The sequence below is a fragment of the Vidua macroura genome, chromosome 19 (genome assembly GCF_024509145.1).
Source record: "Vidua macroura isolate BioBank_ID:100142 chromosome 19, ASM2450914v1, whole genome shotgun sequence".
NCBI lineage: Eukaryota > Metazoa > Chordata > Aves > Passeriformes > Viduidae > Vidua > Vidua macroura.
The window spans coordinates 5175905-5199667 of record NC_071589.1 but is presented as its reverse complement, the minus strand read 5'-3'; the positions used below and the strand labels follow the sequence as shown (position 1 = coordinate 5199667).

General features: G+C 48.6%; 3 protein-coding genes across 7 annotated transcripts in view; 2 read left to right on the top strand and 1 right to left on the bottom strand.

The window, feature by feature from the left end:
* The first annotated feature begins 276 nt into the window (after nucleotides 1-276).
* Nucleotides 277-10387, top strand: TSEN54 (tRNA splicing endonuclease subunit 54). Of its 4 annotated transcripts, none has more exons than XM_053994612.1 (12): nucleotides 277-327; nucleotides 678-830; nucleotides 1930-1993; nucleotides 2134-2217; nucleotides 3459-3557; nucleotides 4472-4524; nucleotides 4862-4960; nucleotides 6068-6690; nucleotides 7154-7214; nucleotides 7910-8026; nucleotides 8628-8672; nucleotides 9124-10387. In XM_053994612.1, exons 1-12 carry the CDS (start codon nucleotides 299-301, stop codon nucleotides 9272-9274), a joined length of 1578 nt encoding a protein of 525 aa, XP_053850587.1. In that variant the 5' UTR covers nucleotides 277-298; the 3' UTR covers nucleotides 9275-10387. The 4 variants fall into 4 exon arrangements, with proteins under 4 accessions (XP_053850587.1, XP_053850586.1, XP_053850589.1 ...); XM_053994611.1 differs by having other exon boundaries at nucleotides 7910-8032; XM_053994614.1 differs by lacking the exon at nucleotides 3459-3557 and having other exon boundaries at nucleotides 7910-8032.
* A 279-nt stretch (nucleotides 10388-10666) lies between these two features.
* LOC128817004 (collagen alpha-1(X) chain-like) lies at nucleotides 10667-18086 on the bottom strand. The gene is made up of 3 exons (XM_053995071.1): nucleotides 17978-18086; nucleotides 11817-12637; nucleotides 10667-10723 (listed from the first exon to the last, which is right to left on the bottom strand). Exons 1-3 carry the CDS (start codon nucleotides 18084-18086, stop codon nucleotides 10667-10669), a joined length of 987 nt encoding a protein of 328 aa, XP_053851046.1.
* LLGL2 (LLGL scribble cell polarity complex component 2) overlaps nucleotides 11937-23763 on the top strand; it is a 33172-nt gene continuing 21345 nt past the window's right edge. For both annotated transcript variants that reach the window (XR_008439995.1, XM_053994610.1), the window contains exons 1-2: nucleotides 11937-12009; nucleotides 19141-19248. Coding sequence is in view for 1 of the 2 variants with exons in the window: in XM_053994610.1 (XP_053850585.1) it covers nucleotides 19174-19248 (75 nt within the window). In the remaining variant the exon portion in view is untranslated. The remainder of the gene's footprint in view (nucleotides 12010-19140; nucleotides 19249-23763) is intronic.

Here is a 23763-nt window from a genome sequence, read left to right as displayed (position 1 = left end):
GTGAGCAGCATGGCTGGGGGAAAGAGGGGAAGGACAGGTGGTCCAGGTGCTGCACTGCTCCCCAGAGGCCCCGGACAGAGCAGATATCCAAGCCTGGTACTAATATTAATGAGCAAGAATATTTTGTTTTGTTTTGTTTTGTTTTCTTTTGTTTTGTTTTGTTTTGTTTTTCCGCTCCCTCCCGGTGCCCGGCCCCGTCCCCTCCCCTCCGAAGCGCCAGGGGGCGCGTTAGCGGAGCCCGCCCCTCTCGGCGGCGCTCGTGCCCGGCGGCGGAAGGACGCTGGTCCGGCACGTGCCCATGGAGGCCGGCGGGTCCCGCCGCCTCAGGTGGGGCGGACGGGGGGAAGGCGGGGAGGCACCGGGGGGGAACGCGCGGTGAGGGGGCCGAGGAGGTGCCGTGGGGAACCGGAGCTACGGGAGGCCGCGGGAGCACGGGGGGAGCCTGCGCATTGGGGATCGGGGAGGCACTGCCGTAACCCGCGGTACCCGGGAAAAGGAGGCACCGGCGGGAGCCACCCATGAGGGGGCCAGGGAAGTACCGGGGGAACGCGCGGTCCGGGGAGGCCGAGTGGACACTGCAGTCCGGGGCTGCCCGCGGTTCGGGGTCCCGGGGCTGGGCGGCCGCAGGGGGCTGTCAGCCGCTCTCCCGTCCCTCGCCACCCCTCTGACCCCCGCAGCACGGCGGAGCAGCCGGAGGGTCGCCAGGACCCGCGGAGCCCCCGCGGACAGAAAGATTTCCTCCCCGACGGCTCGGCCCGGCAGGCCGAGAGGCTGCGGCGCTGCTGCGAGGAACAGTGGCGGCTGCTCTGCGAGGAGCGCCCGGAGCGGCCGTAAGTCCATCCCTGGGAGCGGCGCTGGGAATGGCTTTCCCCGTGGAAGGGGTGATGCCGGCGGCAGAGCACAGCTCGGGGGTTACGGGTGGGAGCGAGCTGTTGGTAGCAGGAGGTGTTGGTCAGCACAGTAAGCCCCCCGCAGTTCACCTGCGCTCAGTGCCCGTGCTGGAGCAGCAGCAGTGCGACACAGCCTGGCTGTCCCTGAAGGAGCACAGGGACATGCTGGCACACCTGTGGCTTCAGAAGGTCCCTCACAGGACTCTTGGTTTTTATAGGTGCGTCTGTAATCCTGTAACCTTTGCAGGTAGCAGCCACTGCCTTCTTGGGCATGATCTAAGTGTCTTGTTGATGCTCCTGTGTGGCCTTGTGCAGATTTGAGCAGGTGTCAGTGTCCCTGGCTTATCAGTTTTGGTGGTTTCAGCAGTGCTGCCAGACTTTGGCGCTTATCACTTGGAAGACATTCACACCCACCTCTCAATACACACCTTCTCTGCTTGGCCTGCAACTATTAATTTTTCCCCGTGAGTCCCCGTGGGTGGGGTGCAGTGATTTGAGGATGTCTTGACAGCAACTGAGTAATTGTATGATAGAGAATCACAGATTGGTTTGGGTTGGAAAGGACCTTAAAGATCACCCCATTGGACTCCCTGCCATAGGCAAGGACACCTTCCACTAGACCAGGTTGCTCAGAGCTGTGAACGCTTACAGGAACATGGCAGCCACAGCTTCTCTGGGCAACCTGTGTTAGTTCCTCAATATCCACATATCCTGGCTTAGGCCGTGCATCTCCAGCAAGCTGCTGTAGCCTGTGGACATGTCTCTGTGGTGCTGACTGAAGACACTTTTAACTGGTTGGTGATGATAAAGTGGTGCTGCTAGACCCAGGGGATGATGGCTTTCTAAAGCCTTGTAAAAATGCCACCTGGAAACTTCCTATCTTTTGACACCTTCCTGAGCTTGTTTTGTGTTGCTACCCCAGCATGTGATTGTAGACCACACTAGCAGTAACAAACCTTAATCTTTAACCTTCTCAGGGTTAACAAACCTTAATCTTTAACCTTCTCAGGGTTAACAAACTAATCTTTATTCTTCTCAGGGGGAATCTGGTGAAAGCTGAGTGGAAACCGGAACAGGGCATTGTAGAGCTGAAATCCCCTGCGGTGAGTGCTACAGAGTGTGCTCAGTGCCATCATCTCCTGCTGCCTCACAGATTCCTTAATTTGCTTCTTGCAATGGGAGGGAGCCTGGCTGTCAGCAGGGAGCAGCCAGAACCCATCAGGGATTTGTGCTCCTGTTCCAGGGAAAGTTCTGGCACACTATGGGGTTCTCCGAACGAGGCAAACAATGTCTGCTGCCCGAGGAAGCTCTGTACCTGCTGGAGTGTGTAAGTAGGATGAGGGCACTGGGTCCTCACTGATTGGAGGAGCTGTAATAGCTGATAAACATCTGGTTCTCAAGGAATTATCTCTTTTAGTGTGTTGCTGATGGACCTGTTTGTCACCAGGCTATGGGTCCATACCTTGTACTCTCAGGCAGCCTCTGTATCACTGACAGTGTGTGTTAGTTGGATCTGTGGCCAGTTCATTCAGCTTAAGCAGAGACCTTTGGGGCTGCTGCTTGGGATTTCTTCCCAGTATATGTGGCAGAAAGAAATTTAAATGTGGCAGACAGACCAGTGAGACCACATTGTGTTCAGTGCTCCTCTGCTTGCAGAAATTCTGCTTAAGGCTCAGTTGGATTTCTTTGTTGTAGAGAGGGGTTTGTTTGGTCTCTCCACCAAAACTTGTTATCAGTAGAATTGGTGCATTGATCTAAAGGGAACTTTTATCCCTTAGCAAAACAAACAGATTGTGAGTGTCTGATGCCATCTCTTAAATCCTGGCAGCAAAGGTGGGGCTTTTTTACCCCAGGCATTCTGACAAATAGTTTGTAAACAAATTGATGGCAATAAAATGGTTTAGTCAGATGCTGAGTACAAAATCCCCCCAAAAGCAGAAAAGGTCAGTGAGATGCCTTCAGCCTATGTAATGGAAAAGGTTTCTAGGGTTTTGTTTTCTTTATGAGTAAACACCATTTAAAAATACAAAAAAGGAGGAAAAAGAGGTGTAGCCTAAAACAGCCTCCTGGAGGTCATTTGCTATTCCCTGGGGAAGTTACCTATGGATCTCTGGGTCTGTAAAGGAAGTAAATGCTTCTGAGGAGGCACCAATGGATGCCACCAGAAGCTGCCATTCATTCCTCTGCTCCAGTTCTCAGTTTTGCTGGTCATAAGTGCTTTTGTTGTTGTGCTGTGTCCTGAATCACTCAGATCATCAGTTAATTTATCTCTCCAAGCAGTGGTAATTTTATCAGCTGGGCATTTTTCTCCCAGCTGCATCCTGTGAACAGATGCAGGAGCTGAGAGCTATGGGTGGGAACTTCTTACCTGGCTGATCAAATCCAGGGTATGGGGGAACTGGGTATGGGAAAGGGACTGTAAGTAGTCCAGGTGGCACATGGGGAAAGATGGATATCATGTCAGGGAGGCTGCTGGGACCACCCAGCTGTCAGGACCAGTGGGAAAGGACAGGGTGTGAGCTTGCATAGATTTGTTCCTGTGACTCACACCAAGCTTCTGCCCTGCAGGGCTCTGTCCAGCTCTTTTACAGAGATGTGCCCCTGTCAATCCAGGAAGCCTACGAGACCCTGTTGTGCCAGGAGGCAATGAGCCTGTCACATTACCAGGTGTGTTGGGACCTCCAGGTGTTGGAGGAGGATGAAGGCAGAAAGTCCAGCCTCTGCCACACAAGCTCTTCCAGTGGCTGGAAGCAGGGTAGGATGACTGGGGACGGAAGTCATCCTCAGTTGTTCCCACTCACCTTCTTCCAGATGTTCAGTTCCTGTTTGCTTTGAGTCCTAACCCTGGCATTTTCTCCTCTGCCAGTGTGTTCACTGTCCTGGTTTAGGGCAATTTTGGGAGAAAAACCTCTAAAGAGGCTTCGTCTAGAAAGCAAATTCAAGCAGCCCCTCCCCCAACTGGTTTGGGAAAAAGATTTCCTTGGAGAAGAGTGGAAAAAACTGTTTATTTAACAGGCAAAGCCTTCACCAGCACAAGAAAATGAAATATATAAAACCTCTTGCTGCTCCAAAAGAGATGACAAGAAAGTCCCCTTTTGTGGGCTGTAGCTTGGCTCACTCAGTCTCTTATGAGTCCCTCTGGCACTGGAAATGCCACGGCCCAGGCCCGGCCCGCTGGGCCACAGGTGTGAGCTCTGGGTGTTCAGTCCAGAGCAGATGAAACAGGTCAAAAGAAAAACCACAGTCCAGGGAACTTCTCTGCCTCAGCTAGCGAAAAACTAACTAAAAGCAAAGGAGAGCTCTGTCCCACCGTCTGTCTGTCTGCAGACAACACAGTCCAGGAGCTGGAATGTGGAGGAGTGAGTGCAGTTTCTGAAAACAAACTGTGCACTTCTTCTCCCCCCACTTTTGCACTCAGAACCAATCTTAGAGGTGCAAAACTTATTTCTGGGATAAACAGATGAATGGGGATATGAGCATCATAAAGTCACCCCAGGACATCACTCAGTCATAGCGGAACCGAAGTAAATAGTTTGTGTTTAGAGCTGTCACTTAACCTTCTTGCTTTCCTTTGCTCTAAGGTGTTCAGCCACTTGAAGCAACTGGGTTATATTGTACTGAGATTCGACTCCAGGTAACCAACTTTTCCTTCCCGTGCTCCTTTCTCCTTCCTGAAGACTCTGAGACTCTCTGTACCCACTGCCTGGCCCCAGGGAATGGGACCAGAGAAGAGGATTTTGGCCCTGCATTCCACCTCTTGGGAGGATTAAAGGCTTAAAGTGGCACTGCCTTCCTTGCTCCTCCCTCCTGAGGAGGTGATTTGGAACATGAAATGGGGCATGAACTGGGGGCCATCCTGGCCCCAGTTGGCTATTTTCTGTGTCTTTGGTTGCTGTATCCTGGGGGCTGAGCAGAAGGTAGTTCCTCTACGTCACCCTGCTCTTAACCTCCGTGTTGGTCTCTCCTTCCAGCACTGTCCCATCTCCCTATGAGAGGCAGCTGAACTTGGAAAGTCACTGCAAGAGCTCTGGGAAACACCATCGCAAGAGGAGGAGAAGTTCCAGCCCCTGGTAAGGATGTGGGCCAAAGCCTTCTCCCATCCTCTTCAGGCCATGCTGGCTCAGGAACAGCTACTTTGCTGCAGTGTCCCCAGGCCCTCCTGCTGGGGATGACCTTGTCTGGCACCGTTGCTCTTGGCTGTCCCCAGCCAGTGCAGCACTTTTCCTGAACGCTTTGCAGTGTTCCCTTTTGTCACATTTGTGTGTCATGCCAGGGCTAAGAGGGGCAAGGTGCCCCCATGTCCCCCACCTGTGGTGCTGAGATGTCACAAGAGAAGGATGGAGAGGTCAGTGCAAAAGGAACCTGTGTCAGGTGCTTCTTCCTACTCTTTTTTTCAGCAGGAGCACAGCTACCACAGTGCACATCTTGCATTTATCCACCTCCTCAGTCCAACTTACCGGCCAAGACGCAGCAGCAGAGAGCAGAGTTGTGTCCTAGGGCTTGCACATGTCCAAAACATCACCACAACCTGACAATGAGCAATTCTTCTCATAATTCTGACAGTTCCCAGGAGGTGGCGTTAGCCTTTCAGAAACGGGGAGGATGAGGCTGGAGAGTCTCTGTTGACAGTAAATCAATGCCTAAGGAGTTGTGGAATTGTAGGAACTGGGAGATTAAACTGCTGGTCTAAGAATTGCCCCATCTTCTCTGGAATCAGGGTCTGAATCTCACACCACTAAGAGGTGCTGGCAGGCAGGTTTCTGCCTGGCCTGTGCTGTTTTGGCTGAAGTCCACAGTGTTTGCATGGAGGTGTTTGGTCAGTGTCTGGGGTGTGGACCTGGCATGGCTGGTTGGGAGCATTATCTATACAAATCAAGGCTGAGATTCTCTTGGGCGTTGAAGTCAAACCTTGTGCAGGACTTCTCAGAAGTTTAATCTGCCTTTGGCATTCACTGTTTAGTTTTGGCCTGCTTTTTATTTTCTCATTTGTCTCACAAACAAGGAGGCTGTTGTGAAGGGTTTGCAGACCTGTCTGGGAGTTTCTGCCACCTTTGCTGTCCTTCCTTCAGGCTTGGCAGACAGCATTCTTCCTGTTAGCAAGGAGCAGGCAGAATTTAAAGGAAAGCAAGCTCTATCACATGCTCTCCCTGAATTTTTTACTGTTCTTTTGTCTTTAGGTTGCATGAGAAGAAACATAAAGTATATGAGGACCTTCCAGAAGCTGAAGGCAAAGATGGAGATGACAAAGATGGAGACTCCATTCCCATGGATGAAAAGCCCTTGTCAGTGCAGCCGAAGGAATCAGATGCTGGCAGTGCAGAGGAGGAGTCAATGCCAGTTCCTCTTGATACAGGACAAAAGGACTCTCTGAGCTTCTCCAGCAGGCAGGCTGAGAAGAGAGAGGAGAGCAGCACTGGCACCCATGCACCCCGCTGGGATTTTACCACTATCACCTTTCCCAACATGGCCTCAGATCAGCCATGCACACATCTGCCCTCCCCTGACAGCAGGCTCCTGCCAGAGAATGTGCCAGGCAGGGAGGTGGATGCAGCTTCCTGGTGCACACAGATCAACCAGAAACAGGAGAAGCTGTCGCGGAAGGAGAGGAAGCAGCGGGAGAGGGAGAGCAGGTACAAGAGCAGTGTCAATGCCGACCAGGAGGTGAGGCGCTGCTCCAACTGGCAGGAGTACAAAGCCCTCTTGGAGCAGAGGAGACAGCAGAGGGTTTGGAAGCGACCATCACACCTCTGGGACCAAGCTGTCACACCGTTGCTGCGGCCAGAAGAAGTGACCTCACCAGGTAGTGGCTCTGGGAACTTGACAGGGACCATTCTCTCCCCCTCAGCTCTGAGAAAGAGTGCCTGGTATGCAGCAGCAAAAGGGATGACATGTTGAAGCTGAACATCAGTTTTGGGGACAGTACTTTGAAGGGAGAATCTTTCTATAGCCCACTCAAGTGCCAGGATAAACAGGGCCTTGGGAGGGCTTCTAATCTGTTCCCCATGTCCTGCTGTATTGCAGTCCTTCCTGCTGGGCTGTTAGGCATGTGCAGTCAGGGTCAGCAAAATGCAAAGCAACTGCAGAGTGTCTGGGCTGTGTGCCGGGCGGAGATGAGGAAGTTGAGGTCTTTGAAGTAGCCAGTGGTGACTGTGGAGCTGCCAACCATTGTCAGGGGAGGAAGGCTTATGGGTGGTGTGGAGTGCTTGGAGTGCCCTGGGAGGGAAATTGCTGGTCTGATCCTTTCCCGTTCCTTCTCCCTCCAGCTGCGCTCCTCCAGCAGATCAGTGTGCTGCAGCCCTCCCACATCCTGGATGGAGCCTCCCGGTTAGTATCCAGCCAGTCAGCTTGGAGCTGTTGGGGAGCGGGAGTGTCTTGTGACTGTCCCTGCTTGTGAGGTCTGTGAGGTGCTCCCAGCAGCAGTTTGAGAGCTGCCACACATCCAGGGTGCCAAAAGAACCCAGTGCTCTGCTCCATGACCCCCAGCATCTCTAGTGAGGGGGTGACATTTCCATGAAGTACCAGGTCCCGCAGCAACAGAGCCAGGGCTTTCCAGGCCAATTAAAACAGCGGGGTTCCTCTCTTACCCTGCCCTTCCCTCTCTGCCAGAGGTTTGATTGAGTTTCACCTGTGCCTCATCCCTGGAATGTGCTGCCATCCCTGCTTCAGTGGTTACAAAACCTTGGCTTTGGGACTTTGGGTTCTGCTCCTGCCTCAGAGTCTGTGTGGTGCTTGTGTGCAGTCCCTGCAGTGCTTAGCTCCTGACTTTGTTAGTGCTGCTTCTTGCGAGGGTGTGGGGTAGATGTGAGTCAGGATCTCGCTCTGGTCTGACTACAGGAAAGCTCTGGAAAGTAATTAATTCAGTTGCAGGGTCAGTCTTTTGAGGAGTGAAGCCTTTCCAGAGACCCAAACTAGTCAAAACTAGACCCAAACTGAAGGGAGTTTTGCTCCCTCTTTTCTCTGCTGTACCCATACCCTGCAGTGTTTCGATCCCATACCTGTGTGGGTGTGTTCCCCTGCAGGCTGCACGAGGACCCAGAGGCCATGAAGATAGACTTCAACGTGTATCAAGCAGACGCTGTGTCCAAGTTTAAGAAGACAAACCCTGGGAAGCCCCATGTCAGGATGTGTGTTCGGAGGTACCAGTGAGTCTTGTGCTGTTTCTGAAACTTTGCAGTTGTTGTGGAAACAAAGTCCTAATGATCTGTAAATGACCCGGCATCTTGTGAGCTTTACAGATCATCAGAGTGTCTCCCTTGAGGGTGGTCCTGCCAAGGATTTTTTTTTTTCTTTCAGTTCCTCCTCCTTTGTTGGTGGCTGTGGCCGACAGTTTCCCCCCCTTTCCCTTGCATTCAACCCACACTATTTGGTCGTCTGGTTGCTGCTCTGAGTATGTCTGAGTATCGCTGGGAGTAAGAAAAAGAAGCCACAGCTTTTATGCAATGCTTGTGAAATTCAGGTAGAACCAAGTGCTATGGGAGCTGAATCCTCAGTCGGTAGAGATCACTGTGGATTTCTGCAGAGATGAACCTCCCCAGAACTTGCCACAGGCTCTGAGCCATGGGTTCAGTATTTTGATCTTTGTCAAGTGTAATGTTAAAATCACTAAGAACAGAGGGTAGGTATCCCCTTTCTTGCTGGATCCAGGACCTGATACTTAAACTCCATAGCTAGGTACAAAGTTCAGTTTCTGCCTTTTCTCATTTTGCTTTACTAAAACTGTCCCTCTGCTCTCTGCAGCTGTAGTAGACAGAGCAAGGAAGGTGGTAATGCAGTTTTACCAAGGTATGTCATGAGCCAGTAGGATGATCCTTGTTGCATAAATATTTTCATTGATGAGCTAACATACTCTGCAGAATTAAAAGGAGGGAAAAGCAGGTCAGATGTTGATCCCAGCAACCTAAAGATCTTCCCAGCACAAAGGTAATCAAAGGTATTAAGATTGCAGTGGATTGACCATTTGCCAGTATCGCTGTGAGCGGTATCTAATGGGCACAGCGTGGAGCAGTGTGCAGTTATCCTTGTTTTGGCAAAGGATTCAACAGCTCCCAGTTCCTGGCATGCTGGGTATTCACTCTCAGGGCTGGCAGCCTCCTGCTTGGACTGCAATGGGTGGGGAGAATCACTACCAGCTCCTCAGGCCAAAGGGAGCTGTTGTGATGCCTGGCCAGGACAGCTTTGCCTCTGTGTTCCTCTTGCTTGGAGAACAAACAGGATGCTTTTTTTCTCTCTGTAGCTTTGATGAGCAGATCCCTTCCCTGCGGGCTTTGAAGCAGGTGACATATCTGAGTGGGGACGTCCCGCTGGTCTTTGCACTGGTGGATCATGGAGAGATCACCTTCTATTCACTGAAGGAGTTCAAGCTGCCCGTTGATGTTAATCACTGAAGTTGCTGTCACTTGCAGAAATGGGATGGGATGGGATGGGATAAAGGGAAGAGCTTTACTCAGGTGTTGTTTTCCTGATTAATGAAATATTACAGAAAACAGAGCCTGGGATAACTGGAACCTTGGGAAGTTGGCCACTTTATTGGCTGTTACAGACTTCACCCACCCAGATGGCTCAGGCATAATGTGTAATTTTACAGCATACAAGTCTGTTTGGCTTAGCTGGGCTTTTCTGGGCTGGAGTATGCACTGCTTTGTTCTGAAGGCACTGGCTCTCCAGCTTTCTCACCTCATGGACCACCAGCCTGCCTTTCCTGAGTCATTTTTTTGCTGACTCTGGACCATTAGAAAACACTTTGCTGGCGATCCTTTTGTCACATGTAAAGAACCACTGTGCTATACCAGTGGAGTGGTTGGAGTGTCACTGAGGTCAATCAGGGACAGAATAAGCTGATCAGTGCTGGTGGCCTGAGCCTCTGTCATTCAGCTGTGCCAACGACCGTCAGATCAAATTCTGGTCAGCCATAAACTCAGTCACTTGGAGGAAAGTTTCCAGACACTCAAGAGCAGGAAACTGTGCCTTGAACACAATTTCATGAGCCAGAGGCCACAGAAAGCCCCAGAGCATTGCAGATGGCAGCTTGGCCTCCTGCAGCAGTGTGCTGAGATGCATTTTGGCCACACAGTGTTAAGCCATGCTAAAACTTGACCACCACTATGAGCACACTGCATCCAGCAGTCTCACCAGGGCTGAGCTGCAGCCCCTCACTTTCAGCCCAACATCCCTCTTTCCTGGCTGTGGATCCTTGTTATTTCTTTTGCACATGGGAGGTCCCTGAGTAAAGAAAAAAGCTCCAAATTCCTCATGAGCTTTCCAGTCTGTTCTCCACCAGGATATTTAGGTACCAAATTTGCTTTAGCCTCTATGCCAAAAGTGCCAGGTGCCAGAAGGTCTGCTCAGTGGGTGGAGGTGAGCTAAGCATGGCTGTGTTTGATATCAAAGTTTTCAGAACTGTAATAGCAACTGGTTTAGATGTGTTTTATTTGGTATGTTTTAAATTCCTTTTGGAGATGTGGAGAAGGCTAAGCAATAAAAAAATCCTTTTCCAACGATGCAGGCTCCTTGGTGTGTTTCTTAATTCCCCTAGAAATGTTAAGTTATGCAGAGGGAGACTGTGGAGGCTACTGGGCCCCGAACAGCGGCAGCTGGTGAGTGCCTGCTCAAGGTCATGCAGCCCTGTGGCTGCGTAACCCTGGTAACCCTGCTCCTACGCCGTCTGTGCTTGGCTGCAGCCGCTGCCCTGTTCCCGGGGAGGGCAGCGTGACTCAGAGCCTGGAGGTGTCCCTACATCCGCGTGCAGTTCCTGTCGGCACACGACACCTCTTCCTCGTTCATCTTCCTCCTGCGTGGTCAGAGGTATCATAGCCCAGGGTGCCGGGGCTCTGCTCCTGTTTCACACACACGCCCCATTTATCAGATGCTGGAAGTCGGCGGGGCTCTCCTGAGGTGAGGGGTCTGGCGGCTCCTCCCACGCTCCCTCCCCTTCCTCTTCCTCCTTCCAGGAGGGCTTTGGCTCTGATAATTTTCGCTAAAGCCGGGGTTGGCAGCCCTAGCTGCCCTCAGCATTCTCCCAGACTGTTTTACGGATTAAAGGCAGTGGGAAGGGAGTTTCTAAGAACAGGCGCAGCCAGGAGAACTCCAGCCTGACCCACAAGGTTCATGTTTGTCCTGGAATTAGGTCAAACTCCTGTAGATTTCAATCAGTCTCATCTCTTTATGCCAAGGTGGAATTGTATCAATGAACTCTACCAGAGCCACCCAGTGAGTTTCACTGGGGCAGAGACTCCCTGATTCAGCACAAGACAATTACAATTTAATAACCACTGCAGAGAGGATTGAGAAACTGTGGCTGCCTTGCTCAGCACTGTAACATCTGATGGTGCCTTTACCCACCCCAGAATAGGAGCATGATCCAGACTGATACCACTGCTCCATTTTGGCCTGGGATGCAGATCAGCTGAGCATTGCAAGAAGATGAGAGAACTGAATATTTAATGGAAAAACATGACTTTTGGAAACGTGGGTGAAATACTGTTACTGGACCCTTGTCAGAGGTAATTTCAAGCTTTTGCATGGATGCAGAGAGGGCAGACCTTCACCTACTATTGCCCTTTACATAAATACAGCTTCCTTGTCCATCTACTGTTCCCTGCAGCAGGACACGGGGTGGCTGCTGCGGGGCTGTGCAATGGGACTTTGCATTCCCCTCTCCAGCGAAGGCTTCGACTTTTTGCAACGTCTGCCTATTTTCACAGGCAAGGCTGTGAAAGTTGGGAGCTCCGTCGCGGGGCTAGAGCCGGGAGGAAGGGCCCTGGAGTCCGGCCCCGGCTTTCCCCGCCGCCCTTTCCCGGCCTTTTCCCGGTGCCGGGTGCCCGCGCTCCTCGAGCCGCGCGGCGCCGCTCCCTGATTGGCTACAGCGAGCACGCTGCTGAATTATTCATGAGTGCGCTGGCTGAAAGGGAGGCGGAGCCGCGGCCAGACCGTATTTGCATGCGAGGTCACGCCCATATACGCGATTTGCATGACAGGGCTCCGCCCGCGGGGCGGTCCCGCCCCAGGCCCCGCCTCCCGCGCCCCGCCCGGAGGTGCCCGCGGAGCGAGGCCGCCGCGCAGCTGAGGGGGAGCGGGCGCGGAGCGGAGCGCGGCCGGGGCGGCCCGGCCCCAGCCCCCGCAGGTGAGCGCCGCTCGCTGGGGCCGCGCGGGGAGGCGGGAGGGGCTCCCGGGAGGGGTCCCGGCGGGGGGGTCCGGCCGGCACGGCCCCGGCAGAGCTCTCCGGGGCGGCCCGCCATGCCCGCCCGTGCTGGGCTGCGCGGCCGGGCCGGCAGGTGCTCGCCGGTGCCCCCGAGGGGGATTCACTCCCCGGTGCCCGGGCTCTCCGCCCTTCCTGGGCCAGCCGTGTTTGGGGCTGCCCACACCTGAAGCCCCGGCGCACCCGGGGACTCCGGCAGTGTCTCCCCGTGGAACTTGCAGACGCGGCGCTGAGGGCTGCTGGGGTTTTGTTTGCTGTTGTGTCCGGTCCCGGGCTCGCTGCGCTGTGTCCGTCCCGGCCGGAGCGCGCAGCCCCGCGGGTACCGCGCGGCAGCTCCGCATCCCGGGATTCCCCGGGGGAGGTGGTGGCAGTGGCCGCTCCGGGACATCCTGCCGGGCCCTATAGCGGGTCCGGGCCGGGGCCGCTCCCGGCGCGCGGAGCCTCCGCGGGGGCTGCAGGAACCGCTCCCGCCCGGTCCTGCGGTCGGAGATGCCCCTGCTCGCAGCCCGGCCCCGCAAGTCTCCAGTGCTGCCGCTGGCTCCAAGCAGCGGGTCTTGGAGAAGACAAGAACAAGAACTACAGTGACTCTGACTCCCTTAGGATATTCTGTTAGCATTTTCTCTCTCTTTTTTTTTTTTTCCTATGCCCGTATTAAATGCATCTTGTCACTATTAGTAGTTTTTCTTTCCCCTCCACAAAGTTGAGAACTTGCTGAATGAAGGAGCACGTTGCTTCCAGCAGGCAGCAAACAGGTGTAATAAAACGGTGAAGGAAGTTGTTCAGCCTTTGTCTCAGGTTGCCCTTCACTGTGCCATGGGAACAGGCTCTTGCTGGTATATCCCCTCGTGGAGCTGGGGCTTAACCTTGGTGTTGGAGAAAGCTTTGCCTGTCTGTGTTTAGTTTTGTTGATGGTATAGAGCAGTTGAATCTGACTCCCGTGTGTGTGTTTCTGCAGCCAATGGCACAAAGCCTTGTACTGGTGTGGGGATAGTGACAGGAGAGGGGGACAGCTGCAGTGAGATGGTAGAAGTAAAAGTTGTCCATTGTCATGTCTTACTTCATGGGGAATGCTGCTCTTTGTAGCAGCATCCGAGAGCACTTCAGTCAACTGGAATATCTGGCTTTACCAAGTCCCAGCTGAAGCTGTGTGCCCAGAGCATCTGCTTGGTGATCTTAGCTTTGAATCGGGAAGCTGGTGCTTCTGGCAAGTGGAATGCAAAGTGCTGGTACGTCCCAAGGCTCCTCCATGCATCCTGGCACGTTTCTTGTAGGGGTAGACTGGCCCATGGAGAAGATCAGGATGATCCGTGCCAGTAGTGAGCAGTCCCTAATCCTGCTCAGTGCTGCTTGTAGCCTGTCAAGGGGCTCTATATAGTTTGTGGTATTGGAGAGGGAGAAGAGTTCTCAAACATCTTCATAGGATGGTGCTGAGGAACATATTTTATTTGGTTTTGAACAAATTGCATCTGCTATAACAGCTGACCAAAGAAAAGTACTGGAGGAGTTAAACCAGTTGAGAGCCCTTTATCTTCCAGTGGCCTTTGGTATGGTAACATAATTATTCCTGGGAATTGCTTATGGAAGAGGTGTGTCTTTTCTTGGCTGACACAGAAGCTTGAGAAATGTCAAAGAGCAAGGGAGGTTTTAAACCCATGTCTTGCAGTTAATACATGGCAATAAGAGTATGTGATACTGCTAGTACAATCGTCTTTCTTTAAAATACCAAAGGAGGCACTGGTTTGGTTTCTATGCAGAAATTGTATGGAAACTCCAGTTCTCATATAAACGTTTCTCATAGCTGGATCTCTTTGTATTGCTTTATGAAGCAAATGCTTTCATGATTTGCTCCATCGACCCACTGTCTGTGAAGTGCTGCTCCAAAGTTACAAACCACTTTTCTGTTTGATTCACGCTCCTTAGCAAAGCCTACAAAAGGTTTTGCATCATGGGCAATAATGTTGTTCAGTGCAAAGACTTTGTTCTGCTGTAGCATTTTGAAACTTTGTGTTGTCATGCCCCCATGACAAGGAGAACACAATAGAAGTCCTAATGACACACAAAGTTTGCACAATTCCCAAATTCATTGCAGGTGGGCGGTTCCTGGTAATTCCAAGTACAAGGCTGTTGGCAGTACATGAACTTGCCTGAGTTGTGTGATTAGTTCTCAATTATTTTCAAAGAGTTCTTGGAGAATCGATGTCTGATAGTTTAATATTGTTTGTGTTTTAGAAGGGCAGCCACCTGCACATAGTATTGCCAGTCTGTACAGTTGTTCATTTCACTGTCTGTCTCTCCAGATTCACTGAAATAAATTCTTTTTAAAGGATCTTTTGGTTTTCCTCGCTGACTACTGTATGCAAGGTACACCTGAACACTCTCCTGTTTATGAAATTGCAAGTGGTGGGGGGTAGCGGTGGCTCAACAGTTGTGTAAGGAGATCTCTGCATGGTCTCATTAAACTGAGATTAATGTTAGAGCATCTTCCTTCTCCTGGGAAGAGAAGGTGGTGTCTTACACTTCTCTCTGTGTACTGCAACTGCTCCTTCCCTTGCTTTAGCTGTTCTGCTTGGCTTGTGCTTTCTTCTTGAGTATCTGCCTTGACAGTGTGTCACAGCCAAGCAGGGTGGTAGAGATGAACAGTTAAATAATAGCTCAGGCTCGTTTCATTGATTTCAAGCTAAAATTGTTCTTAAATTTGTCCTTTCACAGTGAGTTATGGCACCTGAAATCTGTAAATGTGATAAATCTGGTGTTTAAGTGATACTTTGCTCAGTTCTGTTGGTGTGAGATCACTGGTGCTAAGGAAGAGCTTTTTGCTGTGCAGCTGACCCGGCCTCTGTTGTCTTGCTGTTGACTGTGTTGGTAACAGCAACAGGGCAAACTCCTGGGTGCAGGAGAGAACCTAGTTCAGACAAGGCCATGGGAGTGACGGTTTGTTACAGCAGCACCAACTGCCTGGAGTTCAAACAAAGCTGCTTGATAAGGCCTCTTTTATTTTAGCAGGGTTGATAAAGTGTTATCAGCTGCATAGGTAGATGTTCTCGCTTTAAGGACCTGTAAGCAGGAAGGAGTGCTGAGGAAGGAATGAGAAGGAAACCTAAGTCAAGGCAGTATTTAAGAGTTCTTGAGATGCTTGCTGGCATTTTGAAAAGAAAGCTCTTGGACTGTATCCCATTGAAAACCTGTTCAAGCCGAGCAAAGGTTGCCAAGGAAGCACACAGATGGTACCTTGCAACTCTGCTACGTGAGCAAAATAAACTCATTATGGGTATGTTTTTGTTGTGGGGTTCACTTGAGACTGCATCCACACTTAATATTGTCTACGTAATAAAACTTCTTACCTGGGTTTCCTCTTCTTGCAAGACTGGATTAACTTGTGTGATTGGGACTTACAGCATTTTGACTGGAAATTCCACTCTCATGAGAGGACACAAGGAAAAATTCCAACAAATTTCTGCACAGGGTAGTTCCCTGCCAACCTGTGCCAAGTTGATGGCGAAAATGATGGAGAGTGTCTCAGCAAGCTGTGCATGGGCATCAAGATACATTGCTGTGTGTAGAAGCAAGGAAGCCAAAGGAAAACATGGAACTCTGGATCAGTGACGCTCAGCAGTGAGGAACAATTAATGCTGCTTCTGGGAAGGAGCATTTGTCCTTCTGTATGAATATGAGTTCACATGCCACGTCTCACTCTCAGGGCATCTGAAATGAATGGAGCTGAGCAAGGAGGACAGAGTGAAATCTGGTTGTGATGTTAAACTGCTCCTTAGCTTCTGATTGGAAACAGGATTGTCTTGCCACTCATGCTTTCATTGCCTTTCCATATGAATAGTGAGGAGATTTTGCTTTGTGTCTGGATCTAATCCAATGAGGTGAAAAAGGGGACTTTACTGTATTTAGCTGAGCATTCAGGTAAGGAAGCAGCAGGAGTTTGATGTTGGGGAGCTCTGAGCTCTGCTGCCAGGTGTCCATGTAGTGAGTACCAGCAAAACTTGGGTTGGCTCAGCCTTGGGCTATTGTTGCCTCTAGACAGCTTCCCTCAATGCATCTTAAAAGAAGAGAATGTTGCGCATAGTTTCTGGTAAAAGACTTGTCTTTGAAAGCCTAAAGAATTGTTTCCCTGGAAAATAAGAACATTAGATACATGCAGACCTGGCATAGCTTCAGAGGCTACTGGAGAATTCCTCTCTGGCTACTGGTAGCCACAACTGTTACCAGATGGTTGTAAATGCTGACTAGCAGACAACTGCAAAGCACATGGGGCTGGAGTTTTATGTAAGACTCCAAAGGTGTGTGGGAGAGAAACAAACTGCTAAAATGTAAATGTGCATCTGGAAGATAAGATTATACAGATTGTGGAATCTATTTCTAGAATTGGAACAGATACTTGCTTATTGTACTAAAACCAAAATTCTTCTCTTTGATAAGAGCCTTGTAAACTTGTGATAATAACTTGGACAACCTGTGCTGCAGTGGATGCTATTCCTTCTTTGCCTTTGTTCAAAACTGCTCGTCCTCATCCGCTGCCATACTGTGACACTCAAAGGTTCTTTGGTCAGAAAGAAACTCTGATATCAGTCTATAAGAGGTGACTTTTGTAGTTTGCCTTCTCTGATCCTCTCAGCCCTTCAGGGTGATGGTTCTTCAAGTGAGTTACTGCTCAGTTCAGAACTACTACACTTCTTAGCCTGTTGAACAAGTTGTTGTGGGCTGGAGTGTGAATGTTGGAGCTCTTGCATAAGCAGGCTTAAACAGCATGCTTCAGGATGCCATTAATATTTTAGGATAACACATTCTAGCAGGTTTTTAAATGTAAAGTTGTGTCTCTCTCAAAACAAGCCCCCTCTCTTTGGTCCTAACACTGACTTTCTGCTGGCACAGCTGATGTCTTTTGTTCTAAAGTGGGGAGGGTAATTAGTAGAGTTTCTCTGTGGGTTTGCCTCGTTTAACAAGTCCAGGATATTGACTGACAGTGGGAAAGGGTGTGCCTCCTTGGCACTTTCCTTTCCTTGTCTGGCTAAGGGCAAGTTGTGTGTTATACACGGGCATGATGTGCTGTCCTTTCATTGCGCAGCACCTTGTCACTGCTCTGTAACTTTTGCTAACTTAAAGTGAATGTAGCTTTGTGAAAATATGTCCCTCTCTCAGGGATGTCTAATAAAAGATGTCTTATGATCTGACACTATTTTTGAAATTTCAGTTGAGGTGCTAAATCATTGTAGAAGGATTTACTTTCCAAGTAAACGACACTTTTCCTCTCTTTTCTGAGGTCCATAGGTTTGTTTCTGTGCGCATTCTTCACCCTGCATGTGCTGGTGGCCCACAAACACAAACAGCTGTAGCTGCCCTGCTCAGAGCCATTTTTTCTCTGGTAGCTAGCTGGTGCTGCCTGTGATTCCCGGTGACTGGAATGTCACGTAGGTGACATATTCCAGTCACGTAGATCCTAGTAATTCTAGGTTCTAAGTGACTCAGGTGATTGATCCTCATGTGATCCTCTGGTCCTCTGAACCAGGGCTGCATTACAGGCCTTTGGTGAGCTCAGGGCAGTGCTGCACAGGTGACTGGAGATGTTGGAGTGTGAGCAGAAAAGGACAGTAGTGCAACAAAGAGGTACAAGTTCAAGCTCAGGGAGTTTCTAAAGGGAGTTCTCAAAATATGCTTGTGGAGCATCCTGTTTATCACACCATTTCCTTCTTTTGGACCTTCACAGCTGGTGCAAGGCCTTGCTAGGAACTCTTCGAAAAACAGCTCAAGCTCTTCAGGAGTGGCTGCTTTAGGTCATTATCCAAAGGCCATTGTTGCTGGCAGGAGCACAGAGGCAGCCACCCTGTTTCCAGCTGTGCTATTCCTATCTCTACAGGTGTGAAAGCTCATCCCCATAGTCACTCACCTCCAGCCCCACTGTTTGAAGTGTTCAAAGCCCCTCTGTTCACTTGCCAGTTCCTTTGGTGCTCCTTGTCCCTCTCTTTCTCATGCAACATCAGTCCCCCGCTCCCCATCTTACTGTAGGGTGTGTATGAACCTCTTCTGACCATGTATAATATCCATTCTGACCCTTCATTGTGCCTCAGAAGTTCTGGCCCCACTGCACATGTGTGTCATGTACAGAGTAGCTGGCAAATTGCTCTCTGTCCAGCAAATTAAAATAAAATACTGAGTGAAGTGTCTGTAAACTGCAGCCTGTGAGAAATGGCCAGGGCAGGCAGGAGCACTAACACCAGGGTAAGGTTTCAGGATGTGAATTCAAGCCTTTGCTTTTGAGTTGGCAGGGTTTGCTTGTCACTTAGTACCTGTGCTGAGGGGAAATGTGACAGCGTCCTGAGCTGTAGAGAGTAGGAAGCTGGAGCCTGGGATTCCTCATGTGATTGCTGGCTTGCGAGTCAGGTCTGATTTGTCCTGCTTGGATCCTTCTGTCGCTGTGAGAGATTAGGCACTGGGAAACTGCTTTGTGCTTCAGCGGCACAGTGAATTGCAGGTGCGAAATTCCCTTCCCTACCCCCACCTCAAGCAGGGAGTTCGGCTTGATATTTTACAAAAGCAAGTTAATAATTAATGCGGCTCCCCTGCAGGCAGCACAGCGCCCTTTCTGCCGTGCCCATGGAGAGACCTGAAAATGGGATTCTTTCTCTCTTTGGCTCAATAGCTGGAGGGTTACCTGGGGTGCAAACTGATGCTAGTCAATAATGCTTGAGCCTGGGAGTTGGCCTTTAGGTTGGGTTTGTCTGAACGTTTATGCAAATGCTGCAGTTTTTCCTTTTCTTTGGATAGCATCAACTCAAGGGATCGCAGAACAGCCAAGTGCAAAACCCTTTTCAGAATCCTCTTGTTTTATCTGTACTAGTTTGCTTTATCAATGTGAAAATAGAATTGTGAAGTGCTGCACCAGAGAGCTGTGCTAGACTGGTATCAGGTTTTAGTCACTCGATAGCGATGTTGTCTCAGTCTACTCTGGCTGATTTGTTACCTGCTAAACCAAAATAAATAACCTACTTCTGCCCGCTTTCTGCTCAGGCTGCTTTTGTTTATATAGACTCTTCTTTTCTGTTTTGTTAGGATTTTTGTTGCCAAGATACTACAGCAACGAAAATGAGAAGGTTCTTAAGACCCGGACACGATCCAGTTCGAGAGAGGCTCAAGCGCGACCTTTTCCAGTTTAACAAGGTACAGGGCTTTCCTCAGACTTCAAGGCAAATCTGTCCTGAGCCACTGCATCCTGCAAAAGGAGGGAAAAACCACTTGAGTGTGGGTGGAAAAGTTAAATTTAGGAGAGGTGCTGGTTTGTTCTCTTTTTCAGTTCTGCCTTTTACTCCCCCAATGTGCCTGAGTAGTTTCCTTTAAGGTCCTGGGTGTGTTCTCAATTCTGTCTCCTTTTTTAAGAGGAAGGATATTGTGATGCTGTTGAGTGGCACTTGTTGAAAGAAGCTGCTTCACAGCAGCTTTTCTATCCTCTGAGTGGTCTGTCACTTGTCCTGCTATGTGCTGGGACTGTTTCTGTTATAGGTAGCCCTTGTTAGGAAAATAAACATTTTCCTAAAGATACATATAAGCCACTGCTTGTGATGCAGCTGAAGCCAGAGTTCTTTGTCCCTGATTATACTTTGGATTTACAAGTGTACCCCCCTGCTTTTAAATGTGCATTTAAAAGGCTGTGCTAGCACCTAGGCAGCACAATGGGCATTAATAATGAATTTACTGTTGTCTTAGTCTGAATCAGTTTCTAAATTTTTTCCTTCCCTCTGTGAAGAAGAAATTGCAATAGCTGTGCTATCTATCCAACACTCTGGGCATTTTTCTTTTGAGCTCTGGCCAGGAGCACAATGCTTTTATCTTTGAAAATGCCTAGTATTAAATCATGGCTAGGCTAATGGCTACTTACACTTTCTTTGGGGAGCAGAAATATATTTGTAGGTTTTGTGTTTCCAAGGTTTAAATGGAATTTTGCTGCAAAGTGTAATGTATAAATGAAATCAGCTTAGGAAATAACCTCCTTGATTCATTGTAATTGTAATGTAGATGGATACTTGAAGTGGAACTGTGGATATTTGAGATAAATGATTTAATGTAATTGGTACTGAGCAACACCAATTCCATGCATACTTCCCTGCCACTGGGGAGACAAAGGAACTCAAGAGTGCTTCGGGTCTGTTTTCTGCCTGCTACCACCAGGAAATCCTAGTGTAGATGCAGTAGAAAAATCAGTGAATGCAGACCAGGTCTGAGTTGTTTGCATCTGGCTAAATGCAATGTCAGCTTCAGAAAAGATGTCCCAGGGATGGGTCAGAGTTGCTTATAAGCATTTAAAATTCTATATACCTTGGAAAAACTCTGCTATTTTAAGGATGGCTCCTCCTTGAATAGACCTTTCTCTTATGAGAATGTTTGGCTAAGCTTTACCTGCCAGAGACACGCTAATTTGCATAATGCAAAACAGGGTTGAAAGAGGTAGCTTTTGCAGCAGAGGGAAACTTCCAAATATATTAGAAGCTGACATCAGGATTTGTGACTCCATTTGATTCAGTCCTGAAGGTAAATATGACATCTTGTTTCTAGGGAGACAACTACTTTGGACACTTCCTAATGTTTACTCTCATTAACAGCTTGGTAATTAAAGGCCTTGTAAAATCCATTTGCACCTTTAAGCCACAGTAACTTGTTCTTTTCTAATAAGAATCAGAAGGGAATGAACATTATACCAGAATCTTTTACACTCTGTTTTTTTCTTGCATAAAACTGAGGGTTTTTTTTTTCCCCAAGTCTTGTGTCTCCCATTCCAGTATTTCTAGAGATAATGGGTCATTTTAAAGCTTCTACCCTTTGATCCAATAAACATCTACTCACAGCTAGGTAGACTGAGAAAATCTGGGAAAGTCAGACCTTAAATTCTGAGCTGTTGAAGGTTGTGGCTTCAAGGAGCCAAGAATCATAGTGCTTTGTGTGCCAAGGCTGTCCTGGTTTAATGTGCTATTAGAGCAAGCACATTAGGGCTGGTAAGCAGGTTTTTAAACACTTGTTATTTGAGGTCTTTGAAGGACTTCTGGTTAAGAACCTGCTTGGGAAATATTTTGTGGGCCTGTAAAGTTGCTGATCAGAGAAATTGCACGGTGGATTTGCACCTCTTCAGTGTGTGATGCGGGCCATGACTAAAGGCAAGCTCTGTACCTTAAAGGTGCTGGGGATTCCTGCCCTCATTTTACACTGAAGTTGAATATAAATGCATGATGCCTCACAGATTTAGTGTTAGTGTAGTGGAATGTATTTGACCATGCTGACCTAGAATGGACTTCAATTAAGAAAGTCTATTTAATTGGTGGTGGTGGATGTTTGTTTACTCTGTCAGGTGTAAATAGGCTGTGATCTTCTTACTGCTTCTTCCTTGCATTTCTGTTTTGCATAAGAGGTGGTCCAGATGGTTTTAAAGGACTGATTGATGACTGGACTAGCGCTTCAAACTGTCTTCAAAGTTGTGTTTGTTTCATAAAACACTTTCCTAAATTCTGCTAGTCACTTAGCTTTGCACATCTGTTTCTCTGTATGAGTAAGAACTTCCCATACTTGTGTGTACCTGTTGCAAGAATCTGTTTTTAGCACAGTGGATAGAATGAAGGATAAGGTATGTGGACTTGGCAGTCTACTTCTTTGAGTTTATCCTGATTTTGGAAGTAGTAGTTGGATGCCTTTGGCTCAATCCAAGCCCTGCAGAAGAAACATGTTCAGGCTGGCATTGTCAGACTAGATGATGGGTAACACACAGGTGAACCAGCCTGTCTTACAGCTGAATGTTACCCAACTGGGAGCATTGCATTTAATTTATGGCTTCATGGTTTTTCCCCTGTTTTCAGCCTTCCTGCCCCTTTGCTGATGGGTGTGATGGAGAGCTTACCTGAAATCTGAATTAGTGTCTAAGCAAAGTGGAGTTAGCACATACAGGCTTCATTGTTTCTTCAAAAGATGAATTAACAAAGAGACAGGGCTTGTATTGCCTGTGGTTGGGTTTCTCTCTGCTCTGTCATAAAACAATCTGAGAGGAGAAACAAAGGCAAGTGAAAGGAGGTAGACAGAGCTGAATTTCATCGGCACAGCTTTAGTGTGGGCTGGGAACAACTGTTCAGTTTGGCCACATTTTTCCTGCAGTAAATATGACTGACACGAAGCATTTTTGTCAGTGCTGCTGACACCGGGCTTGCTTGAATCTGACAAATCTGTGGAGAATGAGAAAAAGCTCCTACCTTTCCCCATAGAAACAAAGACCCTTTTGAGAAGGAGGGCACATTGTGGGCACTCCAGATTCTTATTTCAGCTCTGCTGAAAGGCTCCATTGTAACCTCTGCTGCCTCCTGCCCCCCTCTCTCCCCCTTGCTGCGTTTACCTGCTGGGCAGGTGAAAGGATTGACTGATGAAAGCTGCCGAGGGGAGGGAGGGAGGGAGGGCAGCCCAAAGCTAGCTTGATGTGATTTAACAACTGGGTGCAAATAAGTACAAGGAAAAGATCTGGGTAATCAGGACAGTGAATGTGAATGCCTGACCCTGGTGGTGTCAAATGCAGCCCAAAACCCACCCTGAAGCCTTTACTGTCCAGCTGTGGAAACAAATGACATAAGAGAGAGTTATCTTTGTTGCATCTTATGGGCATCTTGGTTGAAGATTCAGAGCAACTAGAAACCTTTAGTACATTTACTGCTCTCCATGAGCAGTTGTGTAGCACACTGTGGTTGTTACTGATATTTCTCTTTTGTAAATGTGTCTGTGGAATGGGGGGGTACTTCAAATTTTTGGCTGAATGAAAACCTGGAGGAAAAAAAAAATCACCCTTCTATTATTATTACTGAATCATACACACTTGGTTGTGCAGTTCATAGGTCTCATACTCGAAAATTAAAGCTTTTATTGACTTGTCTAATGTGTTTACAAATTAACACATCAAACCCAAGATATAATTAGGCCAGTATTAAGGCTGGTGTTGACAGCTTCCTAATAGGCAGTACAGTATTGTATAAGTCATGGTTTTCTGAGAGTTGTGGCTAAAGCTTTATCTTTTGGGATGGAAGAAATCTTAGAATAATCACAGTTTCTAATTGATGTGTCACTGAAAATTGCACCTGGTTGTGCTGATAACATGACAGTGCAGTGACTGTGAACAAGTTGAAACTAAAACTATCAGGGGGAGTTACGCTGGTGTCTCCCTAACAAGTTCCTCACTTTGTTTTGGGTGAGAGTAGAATGGTGTTTATTGCCTGTGCTACACCTGATTCATTTAAATGTCTGATTTGTTGTTAAGATAACATTACCTTGGATCTTCTTCCCAGAATTTTGCACCATAGCTTTATACTCCCACAACTTCGACAATTAGGAAGCTTTTCTGTGTTGCCTCAGTAGCTATCACAGTGCAGAGAAATTCCTCTTTGCCTGTGCTGGGTTAGGAAACTGCCCTGTTTCACTTCTGAGTCCATTGATAAATTCCTAATTTCATACAGCCTTCTCTAGTAAATTTTGTATGTGTAGCTATACAAAGGTTGGTTAGCAGCAGTTTCAAGGGTGACAGTAAAAAGATTGAGTTATCAAAATTTGTTTTGAATAATGCAAACCTAACACTTAAATTACCTTCTTAGAATATAAATAGCTAAGGCTGAAGATTAAGTTATCAAAAAAGGAAGTAAACTCAGTGGTCTTGGAGCTTGT